At 38.2% G+C, this 15,078-nt stretch overlaps 1 protein-coding gene across 4 annotated transcripts in view; it reads right to left on the bottom strand.

Annotated features, from left to right (window-relative positions):
* Positions 1 to 15,065, bottom strand: part of LOC113489568 (oncostatin-M-specific receptor subunit beta-like) — a 34,021-nt gene extending 18,956 nt beyond the window's left edge. The window contains exons 1-5 of one of the 4 annotated variants that reach the window (XM_026865380.1): positions 15,052 to 15,065; positions 12,352 to 12,468; positions 7,989 to 8,085; positions 3,551 to 3,714; positions 913 to 1,072 (exon numbers count right to left, since the gene is read on the bottom strand). In XM_026865380.1, the coding sequence (XP_026721181.1) occupies positions 913 to 1,072; positions 3,551 to 3,714; positions 7,989 to 8,061 (397 nt within the window). In that variant the 5' untranslated portion in view covers positions 8,062 to 8,085; positions 12,352 to 12,468; positions 15,052 to 15,065. Of the gene's footprint in view, positions 1 to 912; positions 1,073 to 3,550; positions 3,715 to 7,988; positions 8,086 to 8,718; positions 8,806 to 11,617; positions 11,786 to 12,351; positions 12,476 to 15,051 lie in introns of those variants that run through there. The other 3 variants (XM_026865381.1, XM_026865379.1, XM_026865382.1) reach the window with 3 other exon arrangements.
* Between the last annotated feature and the right edge of the window lie 13 nt (positions 15,066 to 15,078).

The following is a 15,078-nucleotide window of genomic DNA, read 5'->3' as shown; positions in this document are numbered from 1 at the left end:
TCACTTTTGAAGGGACTGTGGCTGTGGGTAAGGCCATGCTGAAGCAGGTATATCTCTGAAGGGATTGTGGCCCATGGATAAGGCCATGCTGGAAGGGGTGCACCTCAGAGAGAATGTGACTGTGGCTCACAGGTTCCACTTGGAGCAGGTGCACCCCTAAGGGACTGCAGGCTGTGGATAAGTCCAAGACGGAGCAGGGGCAAGGGGAGGACTTCATCTCCAAAGAAGAATAGTGTTTCTTTACAAAATCACTGTAGTCATTTTTTTCTAAAGCAGTTAATATTTTGTTTAAACAAAATTATCTGGAAATGGAGCTCTTCTGGTAAAACATAGTCATATGAAAAAAAAAGGTTTTTGTGATATCATTAATTACATTATTGATTCACTCCCTGTTTACTCTCATATAATTCACAGTTCATTCCAAGTGACATAAGGAGCTGACTTGGTCCTCTCTTTCCACTTCTTCAATACTCATCAAAGCTATGAATCCCAAACAAAAGCAATATATGCATCAGATGACATAGCCATCGCTATGCGCTTCCTCTCCTCTCCCCCATCCGGGCCAAGGCTGCGTCTGACCTGGTGATAGGTTACCCTCTGAAGCCTATCCAAGATCCCAAGCCACTCTATGTACTGCATTGTTTTAACATGTGAGCAAGAAAAGCTCTAAAACTTTTTGTCTACTAGCTTAGGATGATAGTCTGCAAATTAAAACAATGGCTGAAGCATTGCTATTATTGCCAACAAAAAAAGAGTTGTTTTGTGCCTAGAGATGAAAGAGTTCAAACTGGATTTTTGATTTGATGCCATCTCTCCTGAACTGGACTTCACTGTTACAGTCACTGGTGAATAACAATCTAGCTTTGTACTGGAAAAAATAAAACCAATATTGCAAAGTCTTGTTTTGCTTACCCGGGACAGTCTCCCACACACTCCACTGACTCCAGATTTTTGATGCTTCTGCTTTGCTCCTGATCTTCACTGAATGTGACATACACTCCAAAGGTAAATCTGAATCCCATCTCCAGTGAAGAGGCTTTTCTGATTTATTAAGTGTGACATTATGGAACTCCTACAAACAAAGGCCAGTTAGGCAAAGTACTGAAAACACAGTGATGTCTAGACACTTTGGAAGTACAGTCAAAAGGAGTGTGAGAGAGAGAAAGCTCAAATGAGGAAAATGCTTTTGAAAAATAAATCTCTGAAATCCCACTTGCTACACATGATCTCACGCTAGTAAACTAAGTAACTGCTTACAAATCCGTACTAGCAGAAACAGAGTGACTGACCCACTGGTAAGACTACTTGATTTTGGCAACATAGCTGTGAGTCAGGCCCTGCTTCTCATGAAATGGATTTGCTCTCAGAGACCTTCAGTGGATTATTTGCGCCTGCTATTACATGAGTAATAGCACACACAGATGCTGCTGCCTGCAAGTGCACCTGGTCTAATGCTCTGGGTTACCTACCTCTGGCACTGAATTACAGCAGGAATCTCTACTGGCCAGTAAGGATTTATGCAGATGACATCTCCTTGTAGTTCTGAGGACAGTACTACCATCAGTGACCAGCAGAATAGGAAAATATCTGCTGATTTCCCCAAAATGTTTGACTGCTGTAAAATGTACATGCAAGAAACATGAAAAAAATGCATCCAAAACTTTTAGAGCTCCATGAAGGTAACAGGATAGCCTATAATATAAAATGAAGTTCAAAGAATCATGAGAGCTAAGCGCTCTGTCATTTGGCAAACATTTTTGTATTGAATTATATAAACGCAGACAAACAGCAAAAAAATATAAAATGTTCTGCTGCTCTCTAAGAGAGGATATCCCGCAAATTTATCTCAGCATGTACCTACTAAGGCCCAGCTGGGCACTAAATGAGCTGCACCAATACATGGTACAGCAATTCAAAGAAACCAGGGCACCACATAGACACACAGACAGATGAAAATGTATCCCAAATCAATCTCCCCTGGCATGAAAGCCTATAAGAAGCAGAAAAAAATGGCTCAAAAAATTCTATTAATCACCTGTAATTTTGAATACATTTTAGAACAGAACATACATTTCAGTACTTCTTAAAGCAACCATACAAGATTCTCAGCATAAAGATCTGTGCTGCTTGTACAAGCTGTACCAGAGCCCTGGCTCACACTGACAATGACAGAACTGCTCTCCATTACTGCTTTCCATCAGCAACACCTGCACTTTCATAATACCACCACTCTGAGAAAATAGCTGCAATCATCTTACAATTTAATTTCTCAGTTTTAGCACTGAGGAATGTAGTCACTGCTTTGGAAGTTATATAAACTGTCTGTGCTTTGGTATGAGCAGACTCAGAGAGTTTCTTTTATCAGTACATATTCTTCAGAAAAAAAGAGGCAAATTCATTCCTGTGTGGGAGTGACATGCAAAATACCCTGTTTATTTTCATTGTCATGTTTACTATGAGTTACAGAACAGACTACATCCTTGAATTAAAAAAAACTTGTTCTTTCTTCCAGCAAGTTAATAAGAGTTTGTTGGAAGGATACTCCAAAAAAACCCACTTAATTGTTTTTAGCTATATCGCCGCAGTTTCAGACTTCAGGGTTATGTACTCGTGGTGTGTTAAAAATCCTATCCCATGTATCAAAGTGGTCAAGATCTTCTGAACTGCATAGAGCTCCTTTGCAGCGAAGATGTGTTTCTTCAAACTCAGAGACAAAATACTACCAACTTGGCTGACTGGAGTAAGTTATAACTCTTAAGTTACGATTCTTAATATCCCTAAAACATGCATTTAGTTTCCAAAAGATTCTGTCAAATCCAAGGGAGGAGAAATTTCCTCTGGAGACAAAAACTCTCACACTGAAGCCATGAACTGGGGAAAACATCAGGAACATGCCTAAACCTATGATTTGGGTGATCTCAACCTCTTCAGAAAATTTGACTGGTTTAGGTTTTAAGGAAAACTAGCAGGATAGGGACTTTGAAAAAGAGACATCACTACTTCTTCCTTAACTGGAAGAGATGGGTATAAAGTAGCTACTAACAGGGCCAAGCACAGGGCTTAAAACGCTTCCCTCACACTGAGACTATTGTTTGGTTCACAAGGTGAGAGGAGTTGCAGCAACATGACTCACACTCTGCTAGTCCCCAGTGAAGAGTAGTCATCACACTATAAAAAAAACCCAAAAAAACAATGGTAGGGATGTTTCTGGAGGGTGTCTTAGATTACCTGTACCTTGAAAGGAAAACAGAGGCCTTCAAAATCAGATCTCCTAAGTTTATCACCCTCCTCAGTGAGGGTACACAATGCATACCTACATTCTGCACAGGTGGAAATGACATCATCTGAGCCAGTATTTTTCTTACACAAAACCTGCATAACATTAGAGCAAGTCTGGCACCTAGTGAAATACAGAGGTATTTCTAGTACAGTTTTGTAAACCTTAAACCTATACAGCAAAGTTATCTGCATATGCATCTGAACATTTGATTTTCCTTTAGCTTCCTTTATTTTGTAAATGACTAATAAACCTTTTTAAAAATACACTTACTGTCCACACCGTAGTAGTTTCATCTGTTCGACAGACTTGTATTTCAAAAGACATGGTCAGCTCAGCATCATGTGCTGACTTGCCAACATCCCATTCCACCAGCAGCTGCTGAAGAGCCAAATCCTTGGAAACATTAAGGTATGTTACTGGAAACACAATGGATTCTAGGAGCACAAAAAGGACACAAAACTATTAATGTTTAGCTAAGTTACAAAGGAGATCTGAAACAACATTAGAAATAAGATAGGTTCCACTCCCAACAGTTCTGAAGGGAAAAAAGAAAAGTGATCAAGACCCATGCTGTTGATATCAAAAGCAAAGATAATCTTTCATTTTAAGGCATCAGCAGGCTAGAATGAGGTTTCTGATTCTACTCAGTAGCCCCTCACCATGACATTGGGTAAGCTATTTAATTTCTTTATGCCCTCAATTTACTAGCTACTGTATGGGAAATATTGATCCATCTCTTCTATAGTCTTATGAAGAGGAACAACTTAATGTATTAATAGGGACTGAATACCAAGAAATCCCAACCTCCAGCAAGCCATCATTATGGTAGAAAATCCAGAAAATCTAGGATCAGTTTTGCTCTCTGACTTAATTAAGATTAAATTAGTTAATGTAAATCAAGTATTTGAACAGGTTAGGTTCAGCATTTCCCTCCACTAGCCAGCTCACATGATAGTCTAGCATCAGGTACATTCCTGGTTGCTCTGCACAGAGCTTAGGTACTTCAGGCTGTGGATTCTTCCACTGTAATTAGACACCTAGTTATAATGGCCAACCTTTTGTGGGTCTGGAGTTAATTTCCCAAATAAAATAACGTCCCTTTTGCTGTCAGGAAAGGAAAAGCCTCTTAAGAAGACTAGCCTGCTGAAAACTACAGATGACCTTATGAGTGGTCCCCCTATTTAGATATTGGCTCTGTCACCCCTCCCAAAAAAAAACCTTAACTCTTGGAAGAGATGAAATATGGCACTAGCTGATCTGTATCTACTTTCTTTCCTGAAAAATTAACAAACAAAAGCCCCTAAACTTGATCTGGTTTTTAATGAAGCCAGGAAACTGAAATGGCCAAGTAACTAGGTTTTTTTCTTTTACCACAGTTACTTTCCAAGATGCTTCCGGCTGTTAGAAACAACAGGATCAGAATGCTTATACTGACCAAGACACAGAAAAGAACTTAGAGAAGTAACTGTATGTTTTAATAAAACAGTATTCATTCTGGGCATTCCTGCCCCTCTAGAGTCACAGTCCTCAGGGATATGCTGGATTGAGAGACTTTTCTCTCTGGTGTGCTTCATCCACTGACCCAGTGATTATCTGGGAATTTTACAGACTGTAGAAATGCAAGCATTCAGAAAATTTAGTTTGAGAATCTACATTTTGATAGATGCTTCTGGCAGCAATTAGACACCCAAACTCTTTTGTAATTTATCCTGTACTGCCTGCTTTGCACTAACTTCTGTGCAGCAGTTTCCCTGCACAGGGATCTTTACATTAACTGTAGGAAATGAAAGGCTCAAGAGAAGCCTTATAACAATCCTTTAACAATCAAAGGAAGAAAAGAATACTTTATAAGCATATTTATTAACGATGAGAATATGAACACTGACACAGCTTTTTTGTTTATACAAGTCCAGTCTATAATTAAAGAATAAAGGAAGGAAAGTATATACTGTACCATTAGTAACAACTTACTAAAAACTGCCAAAAGAAAGGATTGTTTCTCTTCTAGAAAATCATTTACAAACTCTGTTGGTATATTTTTAATGCATTCCATTTTGAAAGGCACTGGAAGTCAAAGCAAAATGAAAACCATATGCTTTCAATCTAGAGGAAACTACTGGCATAGGCTTCTTCAGATATACTTTGAGAGAAATCAAGGTTTCATTATTCAAATACTTGGCTCAAGAAACAGGACTGTGGTATCCTAAAAATGTTTTTGAGGAAGAAGTATACACACACACACATGCACATGTACCTTCTATCAATTCTAACTGCACCCTTAACATATAATTAATGGAAAAAGATGATAGAATCTGACATTAGTGCTTCTTTAAGGTAAATCCAAAAATGTTTCAAAAGTAAAATTTCCATTTTGGCTATGGTTATGACATGGTCCTTAAAATACATATCTGCTGCTTGACAGTTGCGCTTGAAAAATAATGGCCATCAGTGTTGAACTACTGTAAGGAAACCCAGAACCTATGACAACTAGTAGATGTCTGGAACTGAATAAACAAAGTGGAAGGCCTGGGGATAAATCTCATTAGCCTAAATGACGAGGGAGCAGCATTTTTAAGTTTTACGGGAAAACAGAAATATTGTTAGCTTCCCTGCCAAGGACTGACCAGGCAAGGAGCCAAAACAACCAAAGCAACAAAGCGAGCCATAAAATTAACTGCAGAAGCAGAGTATCTTATGTTATTTTGGGAAGGTAAGACAAGACAGACTTCATCTCCCCACATTCTAACGAATCCCACTTACTTGAACAAATTGATTATGATGTGGCTGCTCTCCAGCATGTAATCTTACTGCTCATTTTCTGGTCAACCTTACCTCATCATCCTTTTACCTGAAGTACCATGTACCAAACCTCTGAGAGGATCTCATTTCACATATGTAAATAGGTGGCTATCTAAAGCTCTGGCCCTTGCCATTCTTATCTTTTCCTTCTGCAGTGCTGAAGCAACTTAGGGAGACAGATGGGTCTAGCACGAATAAACAAACTTAAAGTAAGGGACCCAGTTACCCTCTCAATCAAACTCACAGGCACAAAGTAAGGCTACCAGAGAAAGGAAACAAATACACCTGAAAGAAAAGCAAGCCAGTTGGCAGAAAGCCCTTCCTTTTTCAGGGTGCATCGTTAAAAAAAAACAAACCTGCATATCTTCTGAATTTCCCTATCCTCTTTTCTCCTTCTCTAGCCAGTTCTAATTGTAACTGTCATTACTATGCCTGTTGCATTGATGATGAGCTTGCTTCTCTTCTCTACATGTCTCTTTTTGTCCAAGCTAAAATCTCATCCCTTTTCTCATCATGGAGAATATTTTCACCTGACACATTTCATTAACTTGGCAAAAAAACAAAGGTCTCATTAGTTTGTTTTTTTTTCATCTGTATGAGTGGCTCTCCACTATCTCCTTTCAGTTAGATGATGTATCACTTCAGACCTCACACAATTTTGTTTTCCTCAGAGCCTGGCATAAAGTCAGTCAAGATCACCAGCCAGGGCTTATACACAGTATCAACAAACAGAAGAAATAATAAAGCAAAGGATATATCCAAGATCTTGAAGACCACTAAGTTACAATGTGAGACCTAAAGTCTTTTTAGTGTAATTTACACATGCAGAAATATTTGTATCATTGATGACTATAATCTTCCCCTCCTTGAAAAGTTAAATAATCAAGGCATCTTAAGACTTGTTTTAACTTGAGAGTTAACTCCAGACTACATGAATAGCTTTATGATTAACAGCAGAGACTAATTTTATTCCTGAACAACTGCACGTGAAAACAAGTGACCAACTTACTGTAATAAAGTAACTGTTTGGACTTGCCTGCATTACAATGTTTTGACACTCTAATCTCAAAACTGAGGAACTGGCACTGTGGGTGAATGGAGTGTGAACACATGAATTTCAAGGTTGAAGAGAGGCAAAGAAGTCTGAAACAGATATATTACCCCCTTCAGTATGATAACAACTACATACACAAACACTACCCCTCTCTCTCCTTCACCAACTTAATTAAGGCAATATAGCTTCTACAATGCAGACTACAATCTGGTAAATGCTTCCTCCTTAATGGCAGTCACAGAAAAGTCAATTAAAAACATTAAATCCTTTTTTTTAGTTTAATGGACTCATGACAATGCTCTTGCCAGCAGCAAGTGTGCAAGCAGCACTTCTACCTTAAAATTCACAAAATTCTGCAGAGTTATTGTTATATTCAACTTTGTTCCCTCCAAATATGCATATTTCCTTTTTTCTCTGTATTGGATATATATGTGAAGCGTAGAAATAAAAATCCAGTCCTGGAATCTTGTGGCACAATCACAAAAGAGCCAACAGAAGTGCTAAAGTTTTCATAGATATGACAAACAAAAAAGAGAACATGAAGGGAAGAGGTAGAGAAGCATCTGAAGATGACAGAGTACAGATCAAAAACATATGAGACAGAGGGGGAGCAAATAAACAAATATACTCTGGCTTCACATCATCGCAGCTTTTTGATTCAACAAGCAATTGTGGATGATGAGGTTACAAAAGGTAATTATAGATACAAGGTGCTTCATCACCTTACCGAAGAAAATCGCTTGAATAAGCATGTAGCGTGTTGCTTAATCATAGGAAACTTAAAAATGAGCAAGTCCAAAGCTTCCGCTGTTGTAGATTGCTTCCAAATAAAAAGCCAGATGTTCAGACACTTACCTTGCTGTGAGTATGTAGTGTAGCAAGTCATCAGGGGAAGCAGTACTGCCAGAACCATGAAGTGATTCATCATTCATTTGCCTTTTCCTGCACAAAACTTATCAGGAAAGAAGACATTTCTATTTATTTGTTCCTTTTACAAGAAATGCATGTCAGAAAATAGTCCAGATAATATTACTGTATTTTAAAAAAAAAATCCCAACCACAAAGATTCTGGGCAGTTTTAGAAAAATTCAGGAAGAATGGACAAAGAAAGATAAGGAATGAAAAAACCCTCTTGTTTTGAGGACCTGGGTACAGCATAGGGAAAATTATACTACACTCAAAAAGTTCAAATTAATCTAAGCAAAAACAATATACAAATCTTTGAAGTTTTCCCTCCACTCATTTCTAAGGAATATTAAAACAAAAGTTTGTCCTGATAGATTTTGGCTTTCTTCCTGAACAAGTAACAAGATACTCAAGCTAACAGGGGGGGAAAAAAAAAAATCAAAAGTGCAAAAAGCCTTGTGGTTTCTACTCCTGCTAGAGTCTGACTAATGAATCCAGCAGACTTTGGCAAGCATGGTCTTGCCCTTCGCCAGCATGCAGGGCACTATATGGAGGTCTTTAGTTCAACTGGAGTTGAAGTACATGTATCAAAGTCTTAGCAAGTTTCATTCCTAGAAGACTGTCCTCTCAAGCACCATGTAGCTCTATCTAGCATTCCTTTTACAGCTTTTACACTCACCTTGTGACAGGATAAAACTCTGTTTGACTTGAACAGCCCAGTCCTGAGGGACTTATCATATGTCAGATCTCAGAAGATATGAATCACCTGCAAACTCCCCAGTGTAGAAGGGAGAGGTAAACATTCAGGAGCAGTACGCTTAAAAGCACTCAGGCACAGAGGGTAGGGGAGTCTACCAGGAACAGGACTACAGATACAGCTATCTTTAACATTTAATTTCCACTTACATTTCTGAAGTTGTGTAGGATACTGACAAAGAGTATTCTACCACTTCTTCCATAACAGAAGTTGAAACTGCTTAGCGGGACAGATAACCAGGATGACCTTCTGTCCCCACCAAAGCCAAGGACAGAATATTTACTGATTTTAGAAGAGCCAGGAATTCACTGCAGAATTTCTTCCTAGCAGAAAACCGCCAATTTAATAACTCAGTAACACAGACAGTAAAGTTTAATTACCCTGCCTTAGATTCATTGGTTTAGAGAAGCTCTGAATTTCTCCAAAGGATCAAATTAATTTTTTTTTTTTTTCATGTTTCTAAACATCACATGGAAAATGTAGAAGTCCTGCATGCAGCACTGCAACCCAGGGCTCAGTGCTCACAACAAGGACCCTTGTTGCAGTGTGTCCTAACTTTTTCCTTGTGAGCACAAATGGAGGCTCCCATATTTAAAAGCTGAACATTGCCTTGCCTATAGTATAGATGTCTACAGTCTTTCGTGCCATTACACCAATACCCTCAAAAGTATTTGGACACCACCAAAATCAATATGAATAAGGAATCTAAATATTTTTGAGAACCTAGACCTAATTCACATGCAACTAATAGACTGTTTCAAGCACACACTTAGGGAAAACTGCTTCTTTATAGATTTTTTAAGTTTAAACTTTTTTTCTCACCTGATTAAATTTGATATCTAAAAAGGAAAATAATTTGACATGTTTTGTCTGGAATAAACATGATAGAATGGCTTCTGTACATGCTACAGAGCACTGAGTGGTAAGTGACAAAAAGAAGTCTTTCCAAGGCAGATTACGTTAAAACCTCTGATAAATTTTCAGTTATTCTTTTGAATGATACAAAATGAATATTGAGACACAAAGCCAAATCTTGCATGCCCTTTTTCAGAAAAAAAGTGAAAATAAGGCTGCCTTTAAAGTCAAGGGAGTTGACTCTGCTTTAAGAGCAACTTAATACAAGGGTGGTCAGTTAGGTTCAGTGGCATAACTTTTGACTTAATTATATCAGCATGATGAAACCCTGGCCACACAGGACTCCCGATTTTGCAAACCACTTAAATCTAACATTAAATACAGTAGGAAAGTATTGTAGAAGTCATGACACTGAACTATTTGCTTAAATTACATAAAAATATGGAAAACAAACCCAAACTCTTTTCTGCTCTTAAGGGGCATTCTCCACTATTATATTGAAGTAAATGACTAATTTAACTCTCTCTCTCCAGTCATTTACACTGTCAGTTCATCAATTACATAGCCTAGATCACTTTTATTGATGTATATAGTACAAACACCATATACGACTAAAAGACAGTGTAATATAAGAAAGGACCATTAGAATGTAAACATATTTTGGACAGCTACAATGCTTTTCACTATTCACTATGTTAATAATCTAGTTTAACATCGTATAATAAATTGTGATAATATGTATCACAACTGTATTAAACCAGTTTTCATGGGAAAGTTCTGGAATTCTCTAACAAAACAATATGAAGTAAATTTAAATAAATGAGACACTATTTGAGAAAAAAAAACCAAAAAAAACCAAACAAAAAAACAAACAGTTCCTAATAGAGGAGTAATATTTTGACTTAAATCATCTGTATGCAGAAAATTCTGCCTATGACTAACCAATTAATCACATACAGTAACTACTACCAACTAATCTCAAGCACTTATTCTGTGTTATCAATAATTAAGTATTTCTATAAAATCATCATTTAAAAATCTGCCTTGGTTACAGAGATTAAAAGGGAATCAAAACAGTTACATAAAATACATTATCAATTTCATTTTAAAAAACCCATTATGATAATAGATTAACTACATCCTTGACAAAAGTGAAAATAATTGGACAACAAAGGGGATGAAAACAGGAAGCCGGGGAAGGTTTTTAGGTATCTAAATAATTCATTATTCTGAAAGAGGCAAAATACTACCTCTGAGAAATAGTGAACAACTATCAAATGCCACATGAAAAGTGAAAATTAAAACCATTGTTTTGGTGATTAGCTTGGTTCATATTTACCAATCGGAAAAGATATCAATACCACAGTATGCCACAGTTCCTCATCTGACAATGAATCACTGCTGACTTTTTTTTTTTAAGCCTAAAGGAAGTAATGTTTTGTAACCATGCTCCAACCTGGAGTGCCTTTGTAATTTGTTTCCATGAATTGCAGGTAAAAACAAGAAGCTTTCATGCTAGTGATTTTGAATATGGAATGCAGACACATATTTCAATACTTTTACCTTTCTAGTTACTTTTGTCATTAAGGTAATTTTGCAATGGCATTTCTCCAGTCTATCAAGAATCACAGAGCAGTTTGTTCAACTAAGTTTTGAAGAACTCCAAGGATAGAGATTCCACAACATCCCTGGACATCTTGTTCCAGTGTTTAACCACCCTCATTGTGAAGGTCTTTACTCCTTATATTCATATATTCATTTTTCTCCTTATGTTCATATAAGGAGAATACCTTCTTTTATTCTCCTGATATTAATCTATTCAATTTTTCACCTTATATTTTCCTTGCTACAATTTGCACCTGTTTCCTCTTGCCCTTTTGCTGTACACTTCTGCAAAAAGCTTCGCTCTGCCTTCTTAGTAACTTTCCATTAGTTAGGTAAGGACTGCAGTTAGAGTTGCCCTTACTTTTCTCAGGACTAAGCAAACTCAGGTCCTTCAGATTCCAAAGCCTCCTGGTGTCTCTCTGCTGGACTCAGTCCCATCTGTCGGTCTTCTTTGTTCTGTGAGCCCAAAAGTGGACACAGTAATTTAGATATGGCCTCCCAAGTGCCAAATAGAAGGAAATAATCATTCCCTTAAATTCTATTTCTTTGCCATAATTAACAACAGTAGTTACAGTTCTAATTTCTGTGATAAATCTGGGTATTAGGACACGCTGTGAAATGATCTATAAAATGCCAGATAATACTAAGCCATAAATTGAGGATGACTGGGTACAAAATGATCTGTCAAAGGTACAAAAGTTAGCTGAGCAAGAAATTTTTCATTTTACCCTGTATTCTTCCCTCTTCTAAGAATTCAGCATCTGTGGGGGAAATAAAGCAGACTTGCTTAGTCTTGTCAGTTTGCAGCCTGAAACCCTGATAGGGTTTTTTTAACTCATGAATATATAGTCTACTTGTCCTTCTTCCCATTGGAAAAACTTAACCTGAGGTGTGACAAAACAGATACAGAGGGATTCAGGACTCCCCAGCCTAACTTGAAATTAATTGGTACCAATAGATACATCAATAGAATAGAACCATTCTGGAGACCTGGTGGCAACTGCAATAATATTCAGCAGCAACAGGAATTGTTTAGAGACCTGACAATTAAAGAGCAATCATGCTAGAACTGGAAACAGCACAGGAGTAAATTACCTTGGGAAGAGATGAAACCTCCTTCAGAACGTAGTTCATGAATAATCTAAATAAACTATTCCTTCTTCAGAGAAAAAGGCTGGCTTAAATGATCCCTGAAGTCCCATCCAGCCAATGCTTTTCTGGTGCCACAGATGAGAGGAAAAACAAATTCCCATTATTCATCTGGTAAACATTCCTAAGGCAAACATTTCATCAAACTTCTCTTCAAAGGCATTAAAGCACCAAAATTCAACTGAAATCTCTTTCAAGATCAAGCTTATAGTATTCAGTTGTTGGCTGGGAGTTGGAGCTATAAGGTATACATACTGCTGCAGTACCTGGAATACCCATGTGTGTAAGAAAAGGAAGCCCCTGCTATGAACGTCTAGTCATAGTTGACTGCAGAGTCAGTGTGTTTTGTATCCATCTTCCTAAATCCACATATTTCAAATCATACTGCATACAACTTTCCTTTCCCAGTGCCATTTGCTTTGCTTATTTAAAACAGCTGCCAGTCACAATCCACCTCCCCAAATGAATCAGAGCCTGTACACAGGCTGAGAAAAGAAATGGTTTCAGCTGCTTGCATCCAGAAAAAATTATCCATTTAAAGAAGAGTATTAGAGACACCAAATCATAAACAGTATTGATTGAACAAACTTTCCTAACCATACATGGAAGAGGACTGCCAGTGAGGCAAATGCAGCAATACTACTAGTTTGGATTTACATAGCATTTTTCATCCTATGTTCTAACTCACTCTACTTCATAGACAGACTAAGGATAAGAATCACAATTCAAGTTCACACCATGCACTACAGGTCAGTAACATAATTGATGTGTTTAGTACCAAAACCTAACAAACTCCTTCCATAGCTACCAAAGAAAAAGAGACACCCCTAGGAAATAGGCCAGACCTTAGGTAGACTAACTCATCCTCCGGAAGTGGTTTTTTCCCCTCTTAAATAAACTGATAACTAAGTAAGTGCCAAAATGAGCTAGTATGCCCTAAATCAATAATCTGTACAAAGACTCTGCACTGAAGTACACCTCTGCTTTCCCGATTTCTGCAACTCCCCATATATCCTCACAAAATCAACAGTGCAGAGCCGACATCTGACTGATGCAGCTTTACTTGAAACAGGGAGCAGTGTCAAGCCATTGGAAACCTACTGAGTGTTGGTGAAGTAGCATCTGCCAAAACATCCTACAACTAAAGAACCCCTCTTCAAAATAAACACCACAGAACATTTATAGAAAATTTAATTTGCAACAACTCTGAATTCTGTAAAATTCTGAGATACCAGATTCCAAAGTGGGTGAACTCTTTCTTCAGTGCTTGTACTCAGGCTTTCTTCTCCCAAGCAATTTTAAAGATGGTTTCAATTACACTTACCACACAAAGTACATCTGTGCATAAGACACTGAAAGCTCCTAATAAGCCTTTGTGATCTAATGGGTGAGCAACAAGTTTAAAAAGCTGCATATGGAAGAAAGGAATTTCTATAATTAAGGTTTCTTAGGCATGTATCATTTGATCACTTATGGAAAGTCTTGTTGCCCGTTTTTTGATAGACAGAAAGTTCTCTGGGGCATGCTGTTGATTTTCTAAAGAGCTTTGCCAAAACAGGAAAACATTATGTACTTCATAGTCCCATGAAGACTGGAATTCAAATAAAAAAGCAATTAAATAATGAAAAAAATGGGGTCTAAAAACATAAAGCGCTGAACAAACGATGTAAGATTACTCTTTACCCATCGGAAAGCAAATGCTAACAATTGTAGGGAAGGAATCACATAATGTGGTGGCATGACTCATACCAAGAGGAAGCATAATTTTACCATGTTTTTGAGCCATGATCTACTTGTAACACTGTTAGGATCTTGTTTACTCTGCTGGCATAGTGACTGGTCCAGGCATGCGATATTTAGATAAAAAGAGAAATTAAAAGGTTGTGCCAAAAAAATTGTCAAACTCCAAAGAATGCAGGAACCACACTAGAATTTATTTTTATTTACTTCAATGGTTTTGACATTAAACAACAGATTTCAGATGCTGAAAAGCAAGCAGGAACAACACTTTTTACTCTGTATGATGCAGGACTTAAAGCTTCAGGCTTGAATTTCTAAGCAAGTCAAAACCTTTTGAAGTAGTAGGAACTAGACACTTTAAAACCAAACCTAATCACCTAGCTGGAGCAGCATCCTTATGCCACGATGTACCTCACCTCTGTAATTTTTGCTCAAGTCAAATTAGGAATTTTTATGCTGTAGTTAAGCAGTGACATCTTAAAAGTAGAGAAGGTTGAAAGGGTCATAAAACGCTTTAAATTCAATGGTAAGGGACTCTGCTGCCAGGGCAGTCTGTTTCTGGAGGATGAAGGAGCAGTACGAGGACGGCGGTGCCGAGGAGCCGGCTCCCCTCCCTCCCGCAGCCCTCCCGCACCCGCCGTTCTGAGGGATACCTGGAAAAAAGGGACTTAAAGAGCAAGTGAAGGGTGAAGAGGGCTTAACGGGCACCAGACGGACCAAACTTCAAAGGGAAACTCCACAAAGCGTTTCAAATAAGGCGCTGGGTGGAGAAGGAGGATTTTCCTCAGCGGCGCAGGCTGAGCTTCTCTCAGCTAGGGCGGCCGGCGTCCCCCCGCGGGAGGGGGCGGAAAGGGGATTAATGAGGGGACGAGGGGCCCGCAACAGGGGGAGACCGGCATTACCCACCTGCACCCGCCAAGCCGCTCGCTCAGG

The sequence above is a fragment of the Athene cunicularia genome (assembly GCF_003259725.1).
Source record: "Athene cunicularia isolate RWA chromosome Z unlocalized genomic scaffold, athCun1 chrZ_part1, whole genome shotgun sequence".
Taxonomy (NCBI): Eukaryota; Metazoa; Chordata; class Aves; order Strigiformes; family Strigidae; genus Athene; species Athene cunicularia.
This window is presented reverse-complemented; position numbering and strand designations above follow the sequence as displayed.